At 42.3% G+C, this 12,195-nt stretch overlaps 1 protein-coding gene across 4 annotated transcripts in view; it reads right to left on the bottom strand.

The window, feature by feature from the left end:
• Nucleotides 1-563: 563 nt before the first annotated feature.
• The window catches only part of CADM1 (cell adhesion molecule 1), a 177,630-nt gene continuing 165,998 nt past the window's right edge, over nt 564-12,195 (bottom strand). For all 4 annotated transcript variants that reach the window (XM_082778060.1, XM_082778057.1, XM_082778058.1 and 1 more), the window contains 2 exons: nt 4,158-4,289; nt 564-3,151 (listed from right to left, as the gene is read on the bottom strand). In XM_082778060.1, the coding sequence (XP_082634186.1) occupies nt 3,033-3,151; nt 4,158-4,289 (251 nt within the window). In that variant the 3' untranslated portion in view covers nt 564-3,032. The remainder of the gene's footprint in view (nt 3,152-4,157; nt 4,290-12,195) is intronic.

Raw genomic sequence — 12,195 nt, 5'->3', positions numbered from 1 at the left:
CATGCAGCAGGCCAACATTATTGCTGTGCTCGGTAACCATCACATTATGTTGAAACTCAAATTAAATACTTTACTTATGCAAGGTAGCGATCCTTCCTTAAAAAAATAAAATCTTTTTAATGTCAGCCACCAGCCTAACGAAGCAACTAGAAATACTCTGTCCAAGCAGTACTAGTGGCTTTTATTTTTTCTCCTCCCCATTTGGCCCTTCAGAAAATACTGCTCACACTGCTACAATGGATTAGGAATGAGGGCGTGATGTGGATTTAGCAGTCTGGGAAATCGCATCAATGACTTCTTAAAGGAGTAAAACTCTTGTAAAGAGCAAGGCTCCCTTCTCAGACTTGTGGCAGACACTGGAAGGGAGCATCAGCAAGGGTTTACGGGTCACCCCAGGGCTCTTGCCCAACATACCATGGGAAGTTTACCAACGCCGACCTTTTCCACAGCGCTCCCTCTGGCTCGGACCGGCCCCGTCCTTGCCCCCGCACCTCCGCCGTGACCACGGCCTCCAGAGCAGTGGGAGATAAAGAGCGCAGAATGAGAAGTGAAGATAGTTTTGTAACATTAATTTTTTTTTATTAAGAAGACAGATATTTTATAGTACTTCTTTTTCTTTGTAAAAATGGTATACATGAACCAATACAAAATGTGAATGGGAACATATGGATATGTATTTTCTTACATTGTAACATCTTCCATGGACACCTTAAAACAGAACTGGCCTAAGGGGAAAAAATAAAAAGGCTGGGTGAACAAAGAACAAGGTTGTTTAGCATCAGTCACGCATCCTTCATTTGTAATACTCCTTTAAACAAGTTTGTTCTTTCTCCACACTTAAAAATCCTAATGACCTAAAGCTGTACAAAGTAATACTCAACAATACATTTCAAACAGTGCACTGTATACTGAAGAAAAAATACATAAACCAATATACAACTAAAATTCGTAATTTCCTGTTTTTTTACTCTTTTTTTTTTTTCCAATGTGTGGGGCCGAAATTTTGCAATCTACCTGAGACGGAAAACACCAATCAAAACACATGAACCTGAGACATGTCAACATTTTAAGTCAAAGTTACATCGGTAACACTGCACTACTGTACACTTTCAAAACAAAGATGGGCTGTTCAAAAACAGGATGCCAATTCCGTGATCAATGAGTAAAAAAGCCCCCCCGAACTCTAACATGCTGAATGCTTCTCACCATGGTGTGATTTGGCAATGGTGCTGAAGGCTCAGAAAAGAGCTGCGCTCCACAAAATTTGCTCAGAAAAAAGCTATTCCTGTGAGTTTCTTTTTCTTGTATAAAGGGGAAAGACAGACTACTGCTTGAGAATGGGCTTGTCTGCTCTCATGCCGTCCCATTCCCAACAGACTCCTGCGTCATAATGGTTCTGCCAAAAACAATTAAAAAAAACACACACAAAAATGATCCTCCCAACCCCCTAAAAAAAAGTTGACGCTAAGATTAATGTTTCCCTTAAATAAATCAGCATACATGTTCCACATAAACACAGTAAAAAAAAGTATCTCTCAAAATCCAAGATTACTCACCAAAAACAAGTCAGCATATATAATTTTAAAACCGTCTTCTCATTGTGATTTGCTATCTGTCACAATTCTAATTTACCTAAATTCTTCTTTTTTACCTATGGCTTTATAAGTCAGTTAGCACACTAATTTTTAATGCAAATTCCCACGTTTTACTTATCTGATAAAAAAAGGCAGTTGCACCTGTCCAGTTGCTCCAGGTTTCGGATCTAACACATGCGGAAGGTGAGGTGTTGTCAGTCGCTGTGCCCCACGGCTGCTGCCGTGCAGGGACAGGGACGGGGACAGGGACAGGGGTGCGTGGCTGGCAGCTTTGAGGCAGGAGCAGGGGTGGGAGGCAGCCGGGCATCGGCCAGCACAGCCCGGCCCTGGCTGCCTGCACCCGGACCAGGCTGGGGGCCGGGAGCTCGCAGCTCCCAAAGGACAAATGCGCCTGAGCACCGGTCCCTGCTGCCTTCCCTGGCACAGGGCAAACAGAGGGGAAAAGAATACAAAAACCGTTCGTTTGCAGCCTTCTGCTCCCCAGGGGGGGGCTTTTCCTTTTCTAGCAATTTAGGGAGAAGTCAGGCCAATCGGGACAGCGCGACAGAACGGTTTGCAACACAAATAAGCCCAGAGAAATCCCACCTCTGCCCCTCTGCGGACCAGATCCTGCCACCCTGGAGCCACCTGGGCGGCAGGAGGAGCCCTGGCTGGGAGCAGGACATGGGCACGGGCACATGGGTTGGGGCCACGTCGCGACACATCGGGCACACGGACCCCGGTGTCACACTGCTCCGCAGCCGGGCAGCGCGTTTTCTGGGTTGCAGGCTATTTTCTAGTCTCCACCATCTAAAGCATTTGAATCATGGGCAGCCACAAACAGGTTCTCATTGTTTGTTTATCCAAGCCTTTACGACAATAGAGAAAATGGAATATGGGTACACTGAATTGCAAACTATGAGATCTAAAATGTGCTGGTTCTCCTCCGATGAGACCGAGTTCCAAACAGAAAACAGTGAGGATAAAAAGAAAGAAAAATACCTTAAAAAGAAACCAACCTATTCCAAGGGGTCCCAGCAGGCAACTCCAGAAACAGAGGACAAAAGGGGAAACAAAGAACCACAGAAATCCGAAGGGAACTAACGCACAGAAGCCCCTCTTCTTCCCAGCCTCCCCCCCAACCCAAACAAACAGAAATAAAACAAGGCACAGAATCTTCTGCAAATGACTTCACTAAACTAAATCCAAGCCGGACTTGGCCAAAAAAATAAAACCCAAACAAATTGAGGTGTCAAACAGCAGAGTGTACTTTACGAAGAATATTTTTACACAGCAAATCCCGGACCCTCCCAGTCTCACAACTCTCCACCCATTTGCGTTTTTCTTTAAAAAAAAAGACACAAGCTGGTTGCAACTTCCAATATCACTGTCTCTTTAGCGTTTAAATAGGGCCAGTAACCGTCCACGGTTGGACACCTCATTGAAACCAAGGCTGCTCTAGATGAAGTACTCTTTCTTTTCTTCAGAGTTGTTTTGTCCTCCTTCTGCATTGATGATAGCTGTGTCTGCGTCGGCTGCATCGTCTGCTCCTTTGGCTTCATGAGTGAAGTATGTACCTGAAAGCGAAGCGGCAAGGTCTGTGACATCGTGAGCGAGAGAGCGACAAAGCCACGAGCAGGAGGGGAAATCAATGCCACAGGAAAGAAATGGAGCCTGAGAGCAGGTCCCATGCAACTGCGGCTCGGGACTGTGCAGCTGTGATGTTACCAAGGAGCACGGCACCACAGACCCCATGGCACGGAGACAGAGGTTTCTCCAGTCCTGCCTGAGGCACCCAGATGTGCAACTCCTTCAAGAGGAGCTGGGCATTTTTAACCTGCATTTCCTATAGAAGTGCAAGCAGAGGGCACAGGAAAGCAGTGCCAGGGCAAGCAGTGGGGCTGATGCTGCCCCACGTCCCACCGCAGCGTTCCCTGTCACCAGCCGCTGGCTGGGCAGTCACGTCCCCATGCAGACGTGATGGTGTGCTGTTCTCCATGGTGTTGTAGTACAGAGAAGAAACTAGGTCACACAGTGATTTTACCCTTCAAATGTCAGTAAAATTGTGTTTTAAACACTTAAAGGAAAGGCATCTTTCATCTTCCTGTTCTCTCTCCCCTAATGTGCCTTGTTGTTTTTTGTTTTTTTTTTCTCACTGCTTTCTCCTCTCTTCTCTGCATTATTCCTTCCACCCTGGCGGGGGTCTCAACCAGCTCGTCATTATTCTGACAGCTTTCCCAAATCCATTAAATAAAAGCTGCTAACAGAGAATCCTTTTGTGCAAACACCTGCCCGTATACACAGGGACTGGAATGGTCACGTCACTGTGGGTGGGTTCAGCCTTACTCTGGAAGTTGTAACAAGCTCCCAGGATGGACATCTATATTTTACAATGTAAACCACAAAACCAAGACACTGGCATGTATGTACCAGCTCAGGTCAATTAGGTTTTGTAGTAAGACTTCCAAATTTCAGTTTTAGCCTGTGTTCGGAGTACACCTAGAGTGGCAGTGCTGACTGCAAGCTTCAGAAGTGACAGCTGTACCAAGTCCATTCATTTTTCAGTTTCAGTCTTTGCCTTACCTTTATGCCTTGCAAAATATCGCCCTAAAATGATGAGCAGGCAAAGCATGGCAAATACGACCACGGCCACAACACCACCGACGACTGCATGGTCCACGCTCCTTATTGACCCCTCCTCACCTGCACGAGAATCTGTTGAGATTAGAAGAGGAATAAGAATTCGGGACTTATTACGACACAATCCGAAGGTTTTGGCTGCAGCTGCCCTCAGGATTGGAAAAGCCACCCTTTTGCTTTCCAAAGGAAAAGGGATAAAGCATCAAGCTATCTCGACAGATGAGTTCAGGCAGAGGAGCAAGCGGGCTGCCCGAGGCTGAACTGATCTGGCCGATCAACTTGCAAGGTATCGTCCGCTATAAGCAGCAGCACTACTGCTATGCACGGGGAAGACAGCTAGGATAGGGAATGGGAGAGGAGAGGAGATGTGGAATCATTGGTGGACACGTGTTTTTGGAAATTTCCCTAGAACATTCCCCAAAATTTCAATCCTCCTGGGGAGCAGGGGGGCACAGAGAATAGCAGTAGAATGCTATATGGAAATACGAATCATTAGCTTTAGAGAAACATCATTAAACAAGTGCCCTGGTGACACATTTTAATATCAGCCCCAAAACCTCTACAACCACAAAACAATCAACCAAGCTTTGTAAATGTGTTTGCAGCCGTCTTCTCCCCCAACCCAAGAACTCAAAGATTACATAATTAAGCACGACCTTTTCTATTCATTACAGTTCATGACGTCCTAAGATGCAAAACTCTTAACCCAAACTATAAAAACCTCTTCAAAAGCAGACAGTAAGCAATAATTGTGCATTGCCTCCAACTGCTTTATTTTATTTATTAAACACCTCACCACGCAATTAGTTTTCTTTTATAAGCATCTCTCCCTTAGGATGCCGTCACTGGGAGAGGAATGACTTATTTGGCTGAGGAACAACTCTGAAATGAACCCAGAATGAGCTATGGCCATGTAAAAAGAATGTATAGCAGTGTAAACAATTTTAATTTAAGAACACAGCTACATCAACCCTTGCTGCAATTCTAATGGCAACTGAGATTTATAACATAGTAAAAAACAATTATTCTCCCGTTGATTAATACATTAACATTTTGGAATAGAAGCTAAACCATTGTCTCTATTTATTTATTTATTTATTTTTTATTGAGTCAAGCGCAACACCTCCATTAAAATGATTTACTAGCCATACCTTACAATTTAAGCATAGCAGCAACAGAAACGGTAAAAATCTTTTAACTTTACATGATTTGTGAAGTCATATGTGAAGGATTTACCATTTAAATCTTTCACTACAAGAAGCACATGGCCTATAAATCTGCCCTGCATGCAGTTGCCCAGACACCTAAGAGAAATGCATTTTACTAGGAAGACTGAGAGTGCAAATTCAAGTCAATTTTTAAGAAAGATTTATCCCTGTCTCTCTCCAAAGAACAGAGCAAATCTCTGAAGCCTCCACCTCTAATAATATTTGAAGTTTATCGATCAAGCGTACAGATCCGTGACAGCTAAAGGTAATGGTGCTCTTTTGAGCTGAAACCTGATACAATGCTTTCAAGCAGGAGCCCAGGATTTACACTTTCTATCGATATTTCCAATTCTGTTCTAAGATTAAGTACTAAGGGATGTAAGTAAATAACTCGTGACTGAGACTGTATAGTACGCTTTAATTAAAACAATTTAAGAAAAAAACGTAGAGCATTTCTTCAAGTAACTTTAAAAAGTAGCAGCTTTGGCATAGGCAGTGGGATGCCTGGGTTTAATTTTGCCAAGGTTTGGTGCATATTAAGGGAGAAAACAAAATAGTACCTATTAGCACCACAATGAGAGAAGTCCTTTCAGCAACTTATCTAACAAGCTAAACTAAGTGTGGCAAAAAATATACCACTGTAAATCAGAAGCGTTTGCTTCCACATCATCTGAAGTCAGGTCATTTAACTGTGGTAGGAACACACCAGGGAAATCTGAAAGCATATTAAAACCTGGTGTTCAGTAAAGTGCATACCAACGGCACACACATCATGGGCAAATTATTTTGTAGAAATTCACGATTAGAAAAAATGAGATACAAAAAGTGAAACATAAACTTCCCTCTTACGTTGTAATGACAAAGTGCACTCAAAGGACAAAACCTAATTGCAAAACAACCCATAAAATATCTTACTCTGTTGAAAAGGCATACACACAGCTCTCTCAATGAGGAGAATTAACTGATCTTGAACTGTCGACAGTTCCACATCCAATGAAAATTACTGTCTTTGAAGTCAATTATTCCCAGCTTTCTGATGAAGAAAAATAACAGTAAGTATTTAAGAAAATGGTGCATGTCCTGGAACCACTACGCAAGGATTTCTAGTTGCTGTGGCAAACTGCCAGAACCAGCAGCCTCTAAGAAGGTACTTTTTTTTTTTTTCTTCTTTTTCTAAATAATCTTCAGTAGGAACAGACTGTATCATAAGCACTTCCCAGCATTTGCTGCTTTGGCAAGAAGCAGAATATCCCTGCTTGTTGATGGGAAAGATGCCCATGAAAGCACTGCAGCGTGCCAAGTAGACCGCCTCACTTGGGAAGAGACACTGTTGTCTGTCTGGAATAGCAGCTAGGGGAAAACCAGAGGACCAGGGAGTTCTAGGTAGTGAGCACTACCACTCAAACTGAAGTCTCCTCGTTGCAGCTTTGGACAAGTTGCTGCTGCAGACGTGCTGCACGCTGCTTTACCAAGGTGACAAACACGTCTGTTTGTCGGCACAGCGCCCGGCAGCACGCGGGGCTGACCTCCCTCCTCGGCAGGTACCGAGCACCAAGGTATGAGAGGCTGCACTAAAGGCAAGAGGAAAGCATCCCAAGCTGCAGGATGAATGTCTTATTGGCCTTTGGAACAGCCAAGCAGAATAAATGCACTGAGTTATGGCCCTATAATGTGTCTGGAGGAGGATTTTGCATCGAGGTGCATTTTTTTTTTTCTTAATCAACATAATTAAGAGAGTTCTGCAGCCATGAAACCTGAACACCAGTTGGTGCACCTCATCCTTGCAACACCAGCCTCAAGGTGGTTATACTGAATTTGCAGAGCTGCAGAGAATCAGGCCACTGTTACTTGGAGGGCTGTGCTAAAGCCTTACGCTTGACAGATCCTTTGCAGTTTCTACTCAATTTGCAATTAAGTCAAGAGCAAGGAGTCAGCATTTCCTTGAGAAGGGACAGTTCCGGCCAGAAGAGTTTATTAATTATGAGTTCTTCTACTGGGACATGCACAGCTATTTTCCTGAAGTATTTCTGTTAAAAACATAGCAAAGTGCAAACTGCAAGCTTGTTTTATTAGGTACTCTGCTAAATACCTTTGTCTTCAAGTTTACATACAAAGTAAAAATTAACTACATGCTGAGGATGTCTAGTGGTTGCAAACCATCTGATACCCGAGTCTGTGAGGCGGCTGACAGTGTACTTTTGACTTTAAAGATAACATATTTATGTTTATATATTAATTATCAAAGTGAAAGGAATGGCTCTTCATCTCTAATTGCAAATGTTCTGGATGAAACAGGCTGGAGCTCTGTTTAAAAATAAATATGCCATATTTAGAGGCACTAAAACACTTGTACTTATCAAAATTAAATCCTCTTCCTGTCTTTTCTCTGTTGCATCAATTTGTTCTCCAAATAAAATAGGTGAAAAATCAATTTTTAAAAACTGAAGCCTACTGCTGAAATTAAGAAAACCATTGCTTTCCTCTTCTTAAACATAAAATTAAGAACACGATAGTAGAAATCCTTAGGAGTCCATATGCTCTGAGGCTCACAGGGGTTTCTACTTCTTTGCTTTTGCATTTTCAGGATGGTGCTTGCCATACAAGCTCACCTGCCTAGGCACCACCTGCACCAAGTCAGCAGGTTGCCGCAGGAACTACTTGAAGCTTCGGGATAACACGGCCAGAAATTTTTGCAGGTCCTGCAGGCAAGCTGGTTCCTTTGACCTGTGCTTCTGCAGCGTGTTTATGAGTGGGATTTTCCAGAAGACCTTGCCTGGTGGCAGTACTGTTTCTGTTTAGTTCCTTAACTCTCCAAAGGTGATGATTTTTGTCAGCTTTCCTCCTCTTGTCCTTCCATCCTCATCTGCTTCAGCTGTCCCTCTTTCCTAGCTCTTCCACTGCCCACTTTTAATAACTGCCTTCTGTAACGCTGACCCCCTATCCCCACCAGAACAGCCACAAAAAAGAGCCTCTGAAGAACCTGGGAGCCCAGGGTCTGCAGTGCCCATGGCAAGGCCATGGCAACACCACTGTTACACCTTTCCTGTGGCTAGGTGTTTTTCTTTCAACATCCCATCTAAGCCCTATCTGCTTCAGTTCAGCCCCGCGGTGCCTAGCACAGTGGCTGCTACCCAGCGTGAACAAAATTCTGCCTATGAACGTGGAAGGCAACACAAAGCCGGCAGCTGAGAGCTGCCCCTCGACAGACCCCATCTCCAGCAATCCTGGACACCACTATGGGCAAATCGATCTGTATGCCGCAAGCAACAGACCTGCTTAATTTTCTGTAAGCACCTCGCTTCAGAATATTCTCACGCGAGGTGGGAACGCAGCCAGCCTTCCAATATGCTTGCTAACCCCTGTAACAGGGACGTGAGCCTGCAGCTGCTCCAGCCAGGCTTCTCAGACAGCAGCTGCTGCAGCAGGAGCCTGGCACTGAACCGCGCGCCCCTGTCCCAGCCCTTCCCCTGGCAGAGGGGGCTCTGGGGAAGAAGGGGGCTTACTCCAGCAGCAACGCTGGAGATGTGTAATTATTTCATCCTGAATAAGCATCAATAATTGGCGTCACTCATTATTTCTTTGGTAATAAAAAAAAATGTTGCGACTATGGAGCAGACAATAATTCTCCGAATTTACACCAAGACAGACAAACTTGACCTTAAAAACTGGAATCTGCTTTGAAATGCTTTCTCCAATTCACAAAATCTATTCCTGCTTCATATCTATGATTAAAAAAAGAAATCACAACTTTATTACTGAAGAGGGAACAGACTAGATGGCAGGAACTGACAAAATGCCACATTATTTGCTAATCCTAATATGTTATTCTTCCTTAAGATTTGCTTCTCTCAGCACCAATTCAATTATAGATGCTACAAATCCTTCTGACATTTAATTCCCTCTTGTCAGAGAGTAGTAAATGTATACATGCAGAGCTTTCCCATTAAGATGTTAATATATATTGGAGCATGCTGGCCTTTAAATCGAATAGTCAGAATTTTTCTGCTATGGCTTTGTTTCTGTTTTGCTTGTGTTTTCTTGAGAGTGAGAGTGGAAGGAAGGGGGATACGCAGGAAGGAAAGAAAAAAGTCAACATACAGACATTTGCAGCATGTTGTGAACAACATGCACAACTACTTTGCTACTCTGCAGCTACTCTACACCTCAGCTAAACCAAATTCCATAGGGTGGTGTTTTGCATTATATCAAAGCACCTTAAAGGAAAACTGCAGTGATAATGTTACAGTCCACTTAGGACAACTTGATATACACAGAAAAAAAAATCAATATATATATATTTTTAACTACTGTGTTGCTCCCTTGAGAGAATGGTATGATTGTGTCCTGCATTAGGGGGATGCCATAATTTTATCTAACATAGCATCGAACTTCTCTGCATGAGATGCAGCACAGTATACAGCAGCAGAGAGCACTGTAGTCGCATTTAAAATTGTGGCCAATAAGAAACTTTGGTAGCTTTAAATTAATTTTGTTTATTATTTTAACCAACTGCTACTTGAATCAACAAAAAGAAATCATAGCACTTCAAAAAAACAAACAAAAAAACAAAAAAAACTGAAGTTTTCCTTTAAACAGAAAGTGTAATTCACGAAACACTACACACAGAGAAAGTAAACGCACTTTTGGACTGGTTCCTATTTGACACCCTACTAACTCATGTAATTTAAAATTTTTAGAGTCCTGAGCCAATCTGATTAAAGATGTAGCAGCACGCCCACAGCAGACTCCGGGCTGCACAACTTCAGTTCACATCGCTCACCTTTTTCTTGGCTAAAGGACAAACCCACACTGGTCTCAGTTTTACCTCCCGGCAGGACAAAGGCAGATGACAACAATGACAGCCATCAGCCCCAGTAGCTGATCACCGAAAATGACTCAGGGAAGTGGTAACAAGGAACCCAAAGGAGATGTTTATGCTGCTAATTTCCCTTGTAAATATTCTCAGCTGACATCCATATCTTAAACCCATAGAATCTTACTTGTTATGTATTTATTTTTGTGCAAGGGGAGATGCTTTAAAATAAGTGTGTTAATGATCTCAAATTCTCTAATATTTTTTCAGAAGTAATTGTTTAAAAATAGATCACTTACTGCAGCCTCAAGAGTATGAAAAAGGCTGGCAGATTTTAATGGTAATATCCTAATAATGTGGGTTAAGCAACTACAGCAAGGTTTAGCATATGGAAGACTTTTCTCCTCCCAGCCACTCCATAAAAAGGTTCCATTAAATTCTGTTTTTAATGAGGCTTTATATATATATATATATATGCATACATGCACATTCACGTGTATTCCTGCTCTTGCTTTTTATAAGTGGCAACATCTCAAGATTAAGAGAAAGGACTAGATCAGATCTGACTGACTCCACTAGCTAGTATTTTAAATATCAATTACATTGGAGTTAAAAGCTTTGGACCTACAAGGAATGAATCACTTTATTGCTAAAGCCTGCAGAAGAGGTGAAAAACTCCCAAGTGACTTGACTTCAGTCTCACCAGCAGCACAGAAGGTCTGCAGGTCACCTCCAGCACAGAGCCAGTCGCTCACATTTCCCACTAGCACAATTTCTGCTATTATTATTGCTTTGAACGGTGTATCTCGCTGTTTTCCCAGTGTGCTCTAGCACTGCTTCTGATTAATTGATAGAGTTCTTCACCAACATATAGTATAGGTATTAATTTTGGCATATTTGGATTTATGGCTGCGCTCCCACAAGAATGTCTCTTTTATTCTTGGTGAAAATTAATTTCAAGCTACTGATGTAGCACAACATGGGTTGAATTTGTGTGCACGTATGTACATGTATACAACGTACATATAAATAGCTGCAGTGCTTCCTAGATGCAATATCTGCATCACGTTAGGGAAAAGAAGACCTAAATCAATTTCTTTCAAGAATTCCTAACTTACCAATCTTTTCTTCTTCCTGTTAAGTTTATGACACAATTAAAACACCAACATGATGCAGGCTTCCACACTTCTCTACTGGTCATGATTTAGGTGCAATGACCTTAAGTCACTCATGCACTTCTGAAATATTGATAAACCAACTATTCCTCTTTCCTAATAGGAAGAAAACTTAAAAGGAAGTTAGCACTAACGTTTTGCCACTGAATTTTATTTTGATGAATAGCTGGTTAGTCCTTTTGTAGAATGGAGTTTTTGACATCATGGAACATGACTAAAATTTGGGGTGGGCAGGCAGGGGTGCTGGTGGGCAGAGCAGGGGGAAGAACAGGCTGTCATTATTTCAGAAACACTTTAAAGTCTTCATCTACAATCTGGGAGGACAGTAATCACTACCTGCATGACAGGATGAACAATAATATTATTCATTACTATAGTCCAGCATTAAGTGTGCTACCCCTACTCTAATTTATTGATGGACTGTTAAAGAGTAGTGTTAACCTGTTCGTCGTATTGTAATTGAATTTTGTCTAATTTATGCTAGAGAAATTCAAGGAGTTCATCCTTCTTCAATCAATAAGCTCCTCTTCAGTGACCCATTTCAAGATCGCTTCATAAAAAATAATGCATTTTGTTTTAATAAATTTAATCACTATGACAGGTGCTCAATGTTTATTGGTTGTTTCTTCAGACTTCTCTCTGCTAGAAAATGGAGCCACACTTACAATCAATAGTAATTGATTAATCAGCATCCCCCTTGAACAAAGGTGCTAATCAGGTTTTGATTAGTTAATCAAACCAGATGTAAAGGCTACACATGTCTTTCTTGATTGTTCAATGTTGTA

The sequence above is a fragment of the Aythya marila genome, assembly GCF_965140915.1.
Source record: "Aythya marila genome assembly, chromosome: 23".
In the NCBI taxonomy this organism is placed as follows: Eukaryota; Metazoa; Chordata; class Aves; order Anseriformes; family Anatidae; genus Aythya; species Aythya marila.
Note: the sequence above shows the minus strand (reverse complement) of the source record. Positions and strands in the feature narration are given on the sequence as shown.